Source organism: Micropterus salmoides, unplaced genomic scaffold (assembly GCF_014851395.1).
Source record: "Micropterus salmoides isolate LMB-PRFRI ecotype aquatic unplaced genomic scaffold, ASM1485139v1 Ms_hic_scaffold_1, whole genome shotgun sequence".
NCBI lineage: Eukaryota > Metazoa > Chordata > Actinopteri > Centrarchiformes > Centrarchidae > Micropterus > Micropterus salmoides.
The window spans coordinates 10,856,647-10,871,193 of record NW_024040040.1 but is presented as its reverse complement, the minus strand read 5'-3'; the positions used below and the strand labels follow the sequence as shown (position 1 = coordinate 10,871,193).

The 14,547-nt window shown below is 38.6% G+C and overlaps 1 protein-coding gene across 2 annotated transcripts in view; it reads left to right on the top strand.

Moving 5' to 3' along the window:
• LOC119902145 (gamma-aminobutyric acid receptor subunit alpha-5-like) overlaps positions 1 to 14,547 on the top strand; it is a 29,368-nt gene that overhangs the window by 802 nt on the left and 14,019 nt on the right. For both annotated transcript variants that reach the window (XM_038718118.1, XM_038718127.1), the window contains exons 2-6: positions 192 to 273; positions 1,065 to 1,189; positions 2,800 to 2,867; positions 4,187 to 4,407; positions 9,302 to 9,384. In XM_038718118.1, the coding sequence (XP_038574046.1) occupies positions 224 to 273; positions 1,065 to 1,189; positions 2,800 to 2,867; positions 4,187 to 4,407; positions 9,302 to 9,384 (547 nt within the window). In that variant the 5' untranslated portion in view covers positions 192 to 223. The remainder of the gene's footprint in view (positions 1 to 191; positions 274 to 1,064; positions 1,190 to 2,799; positions 2,868 to 4,186; positions 4,408 to 9,301; positions 9,385 to 14,547) is intronic.

Genomic DNA, 14,547 nt, shown 5'->3' with positions numbered 1-14,547 from the left:
CAGCGGTGTGAAGAGTTTCTTTGTGCGAGTTGGGGCGCCTTATCCGGATTGCTAGACCTAATAGTATTATATTAAGAGGAAACTGAAAAATCATTCTTTATATAGCGGCTGTGATATCTGGCGATTTTTTGATGCAATTCTGTTCTTTTTTCTCTCTCTCTTTGTAACCTGTATGTGGATGTGCGTTACAGCTCTAAACAACAAAGTGAGCAGAATTTCAGGCATGGCCAGGCTCGCGCTTACCCTCCTGCTCCTGTGTGGATGCCAAAATAGGTAAACTAAGAGCTGAACATATGTGGGACACTTGCTGAAAGCCTTTTGAACATTTAGAAAAAAAGTCCAGTTGTTAACAAATTGTGAAGCTTTAAAGTGGAATGCCATTTACCCACTAAATAAAGATATTTAAACAATATAACTTTGCTACTCTTATTATAAAAGCAAACTCTTGCTGAGGATTCCTGGCAGCTCTGCCCTCCCCTCTGATTGATTGCATATCCCAGCTGCACTCTGCTGCAGCACTGCTTAAGTGGCTGTCCTGCACTCAAGACAAGCAAAAAAAAAAGATCTTCTGGCAATACTGTCAGTAAATCACTGGAATTGTCCACTGACTCCACTCTCATCTGAGTAGATGAATGGCTTTTAGATCACATGTTCAGTCCAGCTTGGAACCTTGTCCTCTGTGTCCCTCCCTGGTAATTCCTGTCTGTGAACACAGTGTTCTTTATAAAAAAAAAAAACACTTTAAATATAATCAGGAGTGTACTTTCCTCATTTTCTCACCACAGAAAATGGGCTCATCCTCAAGAGATAATGCCTTGCTTCTTGCCATATTTAGAGAGGGAGCTCATTTGTTTGTATTTGGATCACATGTCAAAGCCTTAATTATCTCTACTGGTAGTTGTAAGCAGTGCTTATGTTCAATAATTAATCACAACAAGCCTGTCCTTAATACCACAAGCTTATTAATCACAATAACCATGTCACGGTTGCTGCCGTGCAGTTTTAACTAACGCCAGGACATTGCTTTCTCTTTACTCGTCTCGTTGTTTCCTCTCCTCTCCTAGTCTCAGCCTGTCCTCCTCAGAGGCTCAGAAGGAGACGGCCGGCAACGACAACAGCACAGTTTTCACCAGGATCCTGGATGGGCTGCTTGACGGTTATGACAACAGGCTCCGGCCGGGGCTTGGAGGTTTGCTGGGGACCCCTTTTATTCTTGTTCCTCTTCTTTCATTTTTTTAAGCAACATTCAGCGCCGCCTTCTTTGAAAACAAGACAGCAATCTCACATTCTAATGTCACATTGCCACAGTCCATTCTCCCAGATTGCTAACCTCACCTGCTAACCTGGACTCTAAACTGTGGGAGGCTCAGTTTCCAGCTGCCATTTCACGCACTGATTCATGGGAAAACGTTGGAACACTGGTAGACACAGGGATAGAAACCGTGTGAGCAGATGGTAAATTTTGCTCCCATGTCAGCTAAGGTGAACTCACACACGCATTGTCAGATGCCGTGGCGAGGATCGTGAATGCATACGTTCTTCTCCTGTACGTAGTACATGGTAGAAAGAGTAAATCAGTCAAGCAGTCTCCAGCACAGCCTGAATTCAGTGTGCTGGTGTTGTGTTTTATTCACGCTTTTCACCCTGGCAACAGCAATAACCTTGTGAGCCTACAAATTGCCATTCAAAGGTGGATTTTTTTCCTCTTTTCAAATGGACTACTGAAATGAAATCTGTTCCTTTTTTTCATTTAATGCCATCCCTGACTCCCTTGTTCTGTAACGGCATGGCACTTGCTGCATTTATTCTGCTGATTTCCACCATCTGTTTTTTGTCCTCATAACATTAGGTCTTTGTTTCACTTTGTCCCCCACGTACGCACAGTCCCACAAGAAGAAGAAACAAAGCTTTTACATGCCGAATGCCTGATGTGTCGTGGCAAAAGCCTTCTCTCACATCCTGGTAACGGTTGCTACCCTTGACAAGAGGGCCTATAAATACATACCAGAAAAAAAAAAAACATTCAGACCTTCATTCAGCATTCAACAAGCTGCTTCACACAGCACAACCAATCCCAGCTCGCCAGCACCAAATTTACATGCATAGAGGAGATTTTGTTGGCTTTGATGGTACAAATGACAGAAATATAATAATGTTCTACCTTTTTCACATCATCCTCAGAAGAAATGCACTGTGGGAGAAATCATGGAAATGTGTGGATTCATGTGAACAGTGGGTTCTTCTGTATCTGCAATTCACAGGGGTTTTGAAATGCCATTTATGATGCTGAATATTTTGATCATCACTCAAGAAAAAAACCCTAAAACATCCTCTGGTTCCAGCATCTCCAATGTTCTTTTTTTATATCATTTTAAACTGACCGTTTAGGAGCGCTGGTGACAAAACAAGACATTTGAAGACGTCACATGACTCTGCAGTGGTTATTTTTCATGATTTTCACATTTTATAGACTCAAAGATTATTCGATTAATCTAGTAAATAATCTGCGGATTAATCGATGTTGAAACTAATTGTTAGTTACAGCCCTGGGAAAAGCACAGAGCACTTTAAATAGAAAATCTATACAGAAAATGTCATTTTCTTTCAGTTGTAACAGAAGTGTTATGCAGCTGTGGTGTCTGAAGACAGTCCCAAATATGATAAATATGAGGGTAATGACTTTGACTTGCGGATGGATAATAAAACCCCAAAATTGGTCCTATATTGGTGGAATTAAAAATCTGTTTGTCTTGTCCTGACCTCTCCACACCTCAAACATTCTCTGTGCTCTCTCAACAGAGAATGTCACAGAGATCAAGACGAATATTTTTGTCACCAGCTTTGGCCCGGTGTCTGACACGGAGATGGTGAGTTCATCTGCAGCAAACACCATAGAAACGCAGAGTACAGAGCTGGACAAACACACACACACACACACACACACACACACACACACACACACACACACACACATACACACGCACGCAGGTCTCCGAATCCCATCCAGACGACTGTAGGTATTTTTAGATCGAAGCATATATTTACATTTCATGAGACTGGCACCAGTGCCCCTGCTGTTCCCTGCTACTACACTCGGGTCCTAGCTGTGTCTTCTGAAGATTGGCTCTCTTTTTTTTTGGTTACTTGTAAATGAGAGGAAATAAATGTGGATGACTTAAACTTTCCAACTTGTTCCACATGATTCATCCCTTTATTTATTAGTTCTCTTATGAACTAGTACTAAGTTCCACCTGGATAGCAAAATGCATTAAATCTCATCTTTCATTAAATCGCCTATTACACCCTGCCATATCCCTGCCACACTTTGACACAGCAGTGATCAAACTTGCCACTTTGCTATAATTGACTTGACAAAAGTATTGACAGGGACGCACGACAGATTAATGAAATGTGGCAAGAGACTTGAATGGGTTTTGCCATCCATTAAAGCTTATATGTCAGTCTGCTAACAGTGTCATTATTCTGTGGGATGGAGTGTTGTATTTGTTTCTTGTTCATTTGTTTGTTTTTTAGCTTGAAGCGTGTCTGTATTTCACTCACGAGCAAATGATGGATTTCTACACCGCAGAATCTTGGTGGATTAATGAAGGCATAAAGGACGAACGACTGTTAGAGTGAGAGCAGTGTTTGACCATTTTGTGCTGATTGATGATTAAGTGTACAGAAGTAGTTAAATTAGCTTTTTTTGTCACAAATTTGACAAGAAAATGCACCCCCCAAAAAACATTTAAAGCTCCATTAGGGAAGAATTCTATGTAAAACTACTCCAATCTTATGAGTCTAAATAAGAAAATGATGCTGACAGAGTCAAGAAACAGAAATGAAGACCCTTTAAAGTAGAGATGACTTTTTTTCAAATTCTTGTTTTTGGTAAATAAACACCACCGAACGGGATGTTCTGAAACATAGACAACCATCTCTTCATCCATAGAAAGATCTTTTGCCTTTGGCATCCCTTCAGCATCTTTTGGAATAAAAATGATCACAGAGCAGACAGACTGGTAAACATGAGAGCAGTGTGCAGTTTACTGACATCACTTTGCGTGGCCTCTGGGTCCAAACAGTTACCTCTCACTACTATTTTGTTGCTCATATGTCTGGCCTTTTTTCCAGAGCAGCTCTCTGAAAGTGAACTCTCTTTTTTTTTTTTTTGCTTCCCTCTCAGGAATATACCATAGACGTGTTCTTCCGCCAGAGCTGGAAGGACGAGCGTCTGTGCTTCAAAGGGCCCATGGAGATGCTGCCGTTAAACAACCTGCTGGCCAGCAACATCTGGACCCCCGACACCTTCTTCCTTAATGGCAAGAAGTCTATTGCTCATAACATGACCACGCCCAACAAGCTGCTGAGGCTGAAGGATGACGGCACTTTGCTTTACACTATGCGGTAGGTGTTTTTTCCCTGTTTATTCATGTGTAACAGGTGTATTTGTTTGCCTTACACACACTACATAAACTATGAAAACTACGAGTGGGTTTGCTTCGCAATAAACCTAATTATAAACCCTTTTGGTATCCGAGGTTAGTGGCACTTGTTAGATTTAGAAATTTCAGGAATTTCAAATATGTCGCTACTCACGGAGAGGTACACAAGGGCCGAGGATCCAGTATTGAGTCTCAACATTCTTAAGTGAATTGAGGACACTTCCCATTTATGTGCCCTGCAACTTTAATTAGGGGGAGAGGGTTAGTGAAGGGAAGGTTTAAAATATAAAATTAACTTTGAACTCGGAGAGAAAATAAAGTGATAGAAACCCAGATTGTAGGAGAATAGTGTCACCCAGTGGCCAACCGGAGGCATACAATTTGTCCTGAACAAGTCCATTTAACAGTAAGAGCAAATAAAATAGCAAATATAGAGAGCGTATTTCTTTAAATGTTCTTCTAATTCTAATTCTTTTATTTTTTTATTTCAAACTCACATTGCTGACATTATAAAAAATATAAAAACCAGAGTGAAGTCTCTCTTTAAATGTAGGGGTGTGAGAAGAAAAATTGCAGAGGGACATCATGTATTATGAAAAGCAGCCTCATTGTGAACTATAGTTTTTGGCAGTGATGTAGATAAGAAAAAAAGAAGAGAAGAAATAGGCCAATAACCAGATGGTGATGAGTATTAACTAAACCACCCGTATTTACTGTGCACAGGGACAGAATATCAGCTTTAAAATATTGAGAAATGAGCCCTAAAAATAACTTTCTGACTGACAAATAGTTTTTGTTCAGTGGAACGGCAACCACAAGGTGACCTTTGGACCACAGAATTAATATAACGCTGTGCTCCTGTAGCTACAGGACTTAAGAGTGACTGTATCATGGATGAGAGCACTCTATCTGATATCAGTGCCACCCACAGGGAGAATAATGCTGGATGGAGGACAGATTATCCATATGCAACCATCCTGACATACATACATATCCAAAGAAGTGCGTATTTATAGTCACGTCTTTGTTACACGCACCGAACGCACACAGTGAAACACAAATACACCTGCTGCGACTGTCAAGCATGTTCTCCGCACTAATTGGTTATGTTGATGCTGAACTTTAACCTCCAGGCTTAACAAGTAAAGGATTGCGTGAATGTGCACGTGTTCATTTCCATATTTGCCATTTTATGGAAATCTATGCATACATGTATTGTATGCACAAACGTATACATGAGCGAGAGAGCCCCCATAAGCTATAAATGGCATCAGAATGCCACAGTTGAAATGAAGTAGCAGTAGGTTGCTTTTAATGCGTCTAATTGTTACAGTACTGTGCTTGTCATTACAAGCTGAGCTTAACCACAAGCAGCCCTGGTTTTATTCCCTGCATAAACACAAACACACGGCCATCTGGGTACTTGCAGGTTACAGCTTTCTTTCTCTTTATGCCTGTTTGCACTATATGTTATCCACTTTGTTTTTGTTAGAATAAGGCAAATATGTGTGTGGTGACAATCAGCCTTTTGTCAATCTATACACAATGATGTGATTAACGTCAGTATCAATGTAGTATGTTGACATTGGCTTTACCTCCTCATTGTTTGGGGTCCTACAAACTCCAGTGCAACATTTTCCTTTAAAGGTTTCTTTCTTTTCTTCTGACCGTAATAAAACTAAGCAAAACTAAAAACATTAGAGCATAGCACAGGAGCATTTCACATGAGTTTCTGAGACCCCAGACAGAACTAATGTGTCATTTTTTGTAGCAGACTCATGAAACATGCTTATAAGCCATTCTCATGAAATTAGGAAGGGTCATGATTTTATTTAAAAGTATGTTGTATAAGCTGTTAAAGAGGGCCCTGGGGCATTCAGTACCCCAAACAGAACATATACACACACACACACACACACACACACACACACACATTATATACAAATCCAAGCACAAAGCACATACACTTTTTTTCATAGCATACAGCATCCAGTATATGGAGTTCAAACGCCACATGTGCTCATCCCCATAGGATTCACCCAGACAAGTGCACTCATCCAACACAGATGCTACTCTTAAAACATACACACATGACTATGTCTGTGACAATGCTTAATAGTAAGTGCATGTTACAAACATTACATCCTTTATCACACACACATTTCCACATTACGTATGGGTGTCAATGAAACCTCCCCTCTCTCAACCGACTAAATGTGATTGTGGCGCCGTCTCATTTGAAAACCATTACTCTGTGGAGGAGCAGTTGGTTTTGCAGAGCAAATTTTTATGCATTTGTCTCCATGGATAATTCATAAAGTGCCCCTTTTCTCTACCCTCCGCGAGCTTAATGCACATGGACTTGATGGCAGCCCATAATAGCCGGATACCAGAAAAGTTAAAACATATACAGCTTTATCAGCTGGTTGAAACCTCTACAAAACCGCGGAGTGAGTGCACTGCACACCATTATCATTAGGTACAGTTGAGTTGCTGTTCTCATTCATGCTCCTAGTGTTGCCTTTAGACTTATAGCCCTCTATCTGATCATTTCAAAATGCATACTGACAATTTGCATAAGTGTCAAGTATAATGACATTGTTCCTTATTTGATTTTCTTGTATTTTAACACTTCTAACTGTTCTTTTTACCTCCCACACATTGGATATGTTATATAACCCCAACTACAATGAGACCAACTGTATGTGACACAAGTTGGGGGATTGTTAAAAATGTACTTGTAAGTGTGAAAAGACATGGTGGCACAAGCATGGTGGCAATGGTTAATACAGCATAAAGTTCCTGGACCCGAAACTCAGCTCTTTCTGTTTTGACTTTATTGTCCAAGTTCTTGACTTTTCTGCAAGGTGCTGTGATGCATGTGTGTGATGTGAATTATTCTAATAAGATATCTTACCCCCATTATTTCAATAATAACTGCAATGGGATGCATAGATTTGGACTTTTCTCCGGCACAAATCACACCCATAGTTAAAAGCAACTACAGGCATCCCTGCTAATGGGGCAAGGCCACATGAATAATTAGAACATGGTATAATAGCCAACAGCCATGTTCTCATTTATTTATCCCAAAGACACTCTTTCTCCTCCTCCATACAAAATCCTTCAGCTGTTTTAGACACAATAATGCAATTGGATAATCCTGCACTGATGTGGAAAGCAAGCTGAGCCCCAAAACAGTCAACGCTATAGGGACCGGAGGTGGCCTCTTATCCCACATTGCTTTGCTTCGTTCGCTTTAATGATATAATTGAGAAACCTCCTGTAAGTAGATACATAATGTGCAGGAGGCTGAAGCATAAAAAACATGACCCAAGAGGATTATGCTACATCTTGGCGACACAGTTATCATTAAGTTCATAACACATTCAGTGAAGGAAAACAGAAAAATGATGGACCTTATTCTGTAATGTTGCTCACATGCCTGAATGGTTAAAGCAGAAAACAAAAGCCTATGCCAGAGAAAACTTTAATGTAATCAATGTTTGATTTTGTGCACTGGTTTCCACTGGTTCTAACCACTTCACTTTCTTTCATCAAGCCCATTAAATTCATCATCATCATATCATTGTATTACTGTTTATCATCATGCAAGGAGCAAGAATACCCAGAGGGACTTGATTCAATCTAGGGCAGACAGCTAAAAAAAACAACAACAAAAAACGAATAATTATGTGTGTATGCTCAATTTGTATGCTTGTTTTACTTCATCTTGCTGTTCTTTCAGGACACGTTGAGGTACCATCACGGCAGCTAAAATTATAACACCACGTCTTGATGATTGTGAATGACTCTGAGAAAATTAGATTTGAAAAGCTGTTGTTGTGTGCATGTGATTGATTCAAATAGAGCGAATGAATACATCTAAATGAAGCAGGAGATAGACTTCACCTCAAGTCCACAGCAATTCAAATGATGTTCATTAGGAACGAGAGCTAAGATTCATATTTGAATCATCTGGACTGACGGTTGATTGGCTGTTGGCAGAACAGTTTGTCCCAACAGTCATTTAGAAAAAACATTAAAGCTTCTCTTTCTTTAATGGAAAGAAAAACAACACAGATACTCTGTGACCACTAGGTGGTAGTATTGCCACTGTAATAATAGAGTTCCTGAGAGGGAAATATGGCACAAGTGTCAGACATGAAATTGTCCTGTGCCATTTTACTGTTCCTTATAATCCTTTTGATGCTAACAATACATGAAATGTATCTCAAATCAGTCTAAAAAACAATAATAATGTATGTTTTCTGAATATTTTTTAAATGACCCCCTATGTCGCTCTCTTCTTAGATTATGCCCCCTTTTTAGAATGTTTAATGGCTATAATTGCAAAGATAGTAAAGCTGCGACCTTCCTTCGAATTGTTTTGGTACCCTGTAATTTTAGTGAATCAACAGCTGTAGCTGTTCCTGTAATTGTAGAGTGTTCTGGTAGGAGACCTACACTGTCAGAAATAGGGGTACAGTAGGAGTCCATTTCTGGCCCCATTGGGCTTATTATTGGATGTCAAGGTACATATATGTACCTTTTTGAGGGTCAAAAAGGAACATATATGTTCCAAGTGTGTGCCAAGGGTACAAAAGCTGTACCCTTGAGGGTACAGCCCCCGTGACAAGCCATTGTACCCCTAAAGGTACAATTATGAACTTTATTTTCTGATAGTGTACATGCCGGTTTAAATGTTTAAAGGTTAAATAGAGAGCGTAAAAGAAAGTAATATAAATTAAAAATAAATTACTAGCTAACATAAATTGTGCTTTTCCATGTTGTTTATCTACTGAATTTCACAGTGTGTCAGTGTTAATGGATATATATTGCATGCGTCGCCTTAGACTGACCATCTCAGCAGAATGCCCCATGCAGCTGGAGGACTTCCCCATGGATGCCCACGCCTGCCCTCTCAAGTTCGGCAGCTGTGAGTAAAATCCCGGCTGTGAATGTCTACTTTCATATTCCTCTTGTTCTTGGCTGTATACTAATGTCAGCTATTATGATGTACAATGGTGATATTCAGTCCAATGTAAAAAGTTTAATCTAGATTTAGAGAACAATAAGGAATAATTTTAGACAATGTTGGATAATTGAAAGAATGCTGCTGCAGAGAGTTGGTCATTATCTGCTGGAGCTGAGTTTGCTTTCCTTGCATTAAATTCACTTTTAAAGTGAGGCTGTAACTTTTACTGAAAAGTGGCCACAAGTGACAATTATAGTTTAATGCTAAACAACGGTTTATCATTTAGCTAAGCCATTTAATAGCAGCACAAGCAAAGTCTGCGAAGTGATTCAGTAATGTGCATCATAGAACAACATTTAAAGTGTACTAACGTTAGCCACCATAAGCTAATGGTTATACCAGACTAAGTAATCATCTAGCAGCAAAATCCCTGAGTGAGCAATGGTGCATTTTATGGCTTATGAATTCAATTTATGGACATGTACAAATATGTAGACACTGTTTCTCTACTGTTAGCCTAATGGACCTCTGATGCTGCTGATTTGAGCTAAGATTTTAATAGATATTTTTGGTCTTCCCTTTTAACTACTATTTAAAAACTTTGGAAGAGGTCACTGCCAGAAGAGAAGAGAAGATTACCGCATGTTCCCCAACACTTAATTAGGCCAATGAAGGGTTTTCCCCAATGCCTTCTTAACGGGATGGCTGGCCTCCCAATGAGGAAATGTATAGAACCTTGAGTGGCCCTGGGAGTATTTAAAGACAGATCTGGCCAAATGCCATACCGTGGGAGCCTCTTGGGCTTAAAGCACGAGGCTCTTATCTGCAGATTTCTATGAGGTGCAGTCTGCACACTCACTAATTAAGAGAAGCACATTTAACCACAATCCAATTACTGTGGAAGGAGCTGCTGAGTCTCCCAAGGCAAACTCTAACCTAATCGCCCTGGGTGCAGTGCCCTGCAGGTGAGTAGTGTAAGTTTGTAATAGGAATAATGTGCTGATAGCAAAACTGCATTTTTACAAGGTGAAGGGTCGTAGTAAGGAGAAAATAGTTCCTTTCATTGTCATTTGTTGTAGCATTGAGACTAACTGTGACCTCTGTCTGACCTGACCACCTGCTGATTTAGCCTTCATCCTCAAGTGGCACAATGCTGTACATACTGTACTAAACCTACAAATTACACTGCAGCAAGTATTCTGGACTCAAACATGATAATATAGTTAAACCTGTATAACAAAAAGAAATAAAAAAGATTACACTCCCTTTCCCCAAAATTAACAAAATGGCTGAAATGCATAACACAGACATTAATCACACTAAACAGTATTTCGACTGGATCCACTGTTTACTACCGGTGTAATGAAAAATAGACTAAATTAAACAGTAAAAACAAATTGTCATTAAATCTCTCCACGCCCTCCTTTGATAATTCAGGGAAGCCCTACAAAGGCAGAGAGCAGTGGCTACAGTTCAATTAAATTCGAATAAAGTTTATTTATATAGTGCCAATTCAAAACATGTCTCATTGTACTTTTCATATAGACTAGGTCTAGACACAACAATTCCTACCATGAGCAAGCACTTGGTGACAATGGCAAGGAAAACTTGCTCTTTACGGGAAGCAGTGATGCTGAGAAAAAAGGGTTCAGAGAGGTAAAGGGTCATTTTATGGCTTTTCAGGTTGACTATTTGCACCAATGAAATGCGTTTTTTCCAGTTTTCCTGTCCATTTTAACAAGTTTTTTTTTTTAATAATTAAATTTTCATAACTTCATAGTTCATAACTCACAACTAAATATATCTCTGTTTTGCTAGATGTCTGTGTGTCCACTTACAATTACTATTTATATTGAAATTAATAGAATGAATTAAGGTAAAATTTAATATATTTAATGTTTTTATAGGTTGCTTAACCACACCACATCGTGCAATATCCATTAGAGTTGGAAGCTGAGATTGCAGTTCCTGCTACCTTGCTAGGCTAATGTTAGCTAACTTTAGCAGGAATTTCCCTTGTTGGTTTTACGTCCTACTTTTCAAAACAGAGATTTCCAATTTCACAACTACGAGAAAAATCAGAAGCTTTAGCTAAGGTTAACTGTGACTAACTTTCACTTGATAGCTCGTTTGCATTCGTGTGTTCATGCACTGTCTTCCGTAGCTTCATGTGTGCACTCTCTGGTGAAATAGAGTAGTGATATACAGTATCCTGTCATTAACGCATGAGAGCCTGCTGTAAGGTTGGTTCAGGTGACGGGCAACTAATCCTTTATTTTGGGCCACAGAACCTGTATCCTTATTTAGCTACTGGCCTTCAGCCTTACAGCTATCAAATAGTACTAGAGTAATAGTCTGTGGTATTCAGTTAATGGTGAGCCTGGTGATATGTGTTATTTAAAACAACACGCAATTATTTTTCTTAAAATTAATCAAGCTGATCTTATTTACCCATTAGAAACGTATAGAAAGCGGTTGAGTTGAGCTGAACTGAAGTGTCTAACAACATTTGCAGAGCCACAGTAGTGAGCTTTGGAATTGTTGGTGCATCAGTCTAGAAAACCATGACAACTAAGATAATCAAATCTGTATCAGTAAAGGCCACAGGTTGACGCCAACTTATTCAGACAGAAAAACAGTTGCTAAAGAATACTACTTTCTCCAAAAATACCACATGATAAACATAATAGACAGCTGACAAAAAAAGACTAGTCATTTGGAACTTTGCAAAGCTGGTGTTTATGGCGAGGCGGAGGTTTAGAAACTTGTTTGAGGTACACAAAACCTGGACACACCTGAACAGTGGGAAAACAGTAAAATACTGTGTGTTCTAACGAGTCATCCCTCTGCAAGTCTTGCCTTCAACACACAATGATCCTGCTGAACATAATGTAGTAGTGAGTCATTTTAGGATTTTGACTTTCATATTCTAAAATGTGAATATCTGAATAACTTATGAATTAACTTTCATGAACAGCAGAAAGTAATCGGACTCCTCCTGCGACCCCAGTCAGCAGATCTGAACATCAATGAATCTTCAGGATAAGGATTTCCTCTTTAACGACAGTCAGTTCAGGACTTAAGAGGATCAAAAAGAGGGCAGGAGCTGTTCTAATGCCAAAGGATGGCCCAAATCCTTGTTAGATACTTAATGTACACAAACTCTGAATTTGTCTCCCACATGCAGATAAAGTTGGTTGGCTCTCAAGACTTTACAACCAGGAAAATTAGGATAATCAGTAAAGATGCGTTTATAAACAAACTGTTATTTATTTCACTCACTATCATGAGAACTACATAAAAAAATCTTACTATAGTTACGTAAATGATCTAATGATTATTTTCTTATTCATGCTGCTCTTATGCTGTCTCCTTCAAAAATGAGTTATTTTATTTTTACAAATCATAGGTTAAACTCATGCTTAGGGATGGGTTTTGTTAGGATTTTATTGATACTAACTCCTCTTATGGGTTCTTTATCATTACTGAAAGTGCTTTTAAAGAAAGAATACATTCAGGACAGGATTAGAAATGTATATTTTAAATATAACTAATTGTTGTCTTTAGAACAGCAACAGTAATGTTTACAACAGCAAACTCACCAGTATAAATAAATAAGTTTATGCTTGTTGAACAAGTGTATTGATTAAGTACTGGCTTTTTAATCTCAAAGGTTTTATTGAACTTACTTACAGTAACAAGCGTAGTTGTTAACTACTACTGACCCTGCAATGTCACGCCTTCCCATTGGGCGTATGGACAGTTGCTGGATTTGTGGTGCGTTCAAGCACAACATATTTGTTTCATGAACAGGTTTTACAAAAAGTTCCCTCCTGCCTTTTACTCCCGGAGCGGCGTTCCTCTGTACTACCCCCATTTCCACAACTGCATATCATGCTAAAAAGCTGAGGCTAAAGCTAAATGTCCAAGGTAAAAAGTTAGCATCCATTCCAGTCGGTGATCCATGTAGAAGACATGGAATTAAAGAAACACCAACACAACTATCTTTTTCACTTTCCTAAACTTAACAAGTAGTATTGCCTAAATTTAACCAAACCCCAGCCACAGAGTTGACAGCAACCTATTTTGTTATTTAGATTTGAGGATTTGGTTGATTTCTATTTCAGTATTGTGTTTTTTGTTTGACTTTGAATGATATCCTTTACATTAGATTGTCCAGCTCTGATTACATATTGATATAATCTGATTATTAACAAGTTGTGTCTATTGTTTAAGGTGTCATGATCATATGACAGATCAGTTAGTACTTTACCACATCCTTAATTTTACAATGTCAACGTTTTTCAGTACAGAAGCGAGTCAAGTCAGGAGTCATTGTCTGGACGATTGAAACACTTGTTTCTCTTGTCATTCTACAGTAAGGATGACCATTTTTTTCATCCTGCCGCTAATACATTGTTGAGTTTATTGAAACTTGTGTATGTCAAATTGCACCAACAGAATATGCCAAGAGTCAGCAGAACCACAGAAAGGGGCATCCGTGAATATAAAAAGTGAGACAAGAATTGAATAGTTGACCTCGTCTTTCATGTAAAATTATATTTAACTGTAAATCACACAATATAATTAGAAGAAAGAATTTAAGGATAATCTACATAGGTCTGAAAGAAAATCCAAATATGCATTTATTGTTAAGTCATATGTTCTAAAAATTAAATGTGATATATTTGTTATTAAGTTGAAGGATATAATATTTTTGCAATTACATCTAAAGGACAATGTCAGACATTTTAAATAATACCATAATGACAAACCATTTAAACATATGCCGTAGTGTTTCTTTTGTCCCAACTGGTCGGGTCTCCATTCTTAGTCAAATTATACTTAAGTCGTTCCTCGTTTGTAAAAAGTTGAAACTGGTATTGATAGAACACACATGAGATGTTGATCACTACAACAAAAAAATTCTGCCTGCAACGTTATCTTTTTAAATGACTTTTATCCAAAAAGTGTTTCAATCATCCAGGCTCTCTCCTGATGCCGGACTGCTATTGACATGACTGAATGTTGGAAACTTTTGTTGTTTAGGAAAAACACATTTTGGTTTTTAAAATCCTTTGCATTTATTTCCTTTAATATTTCAGACAGAGTCACTCAGAGTGT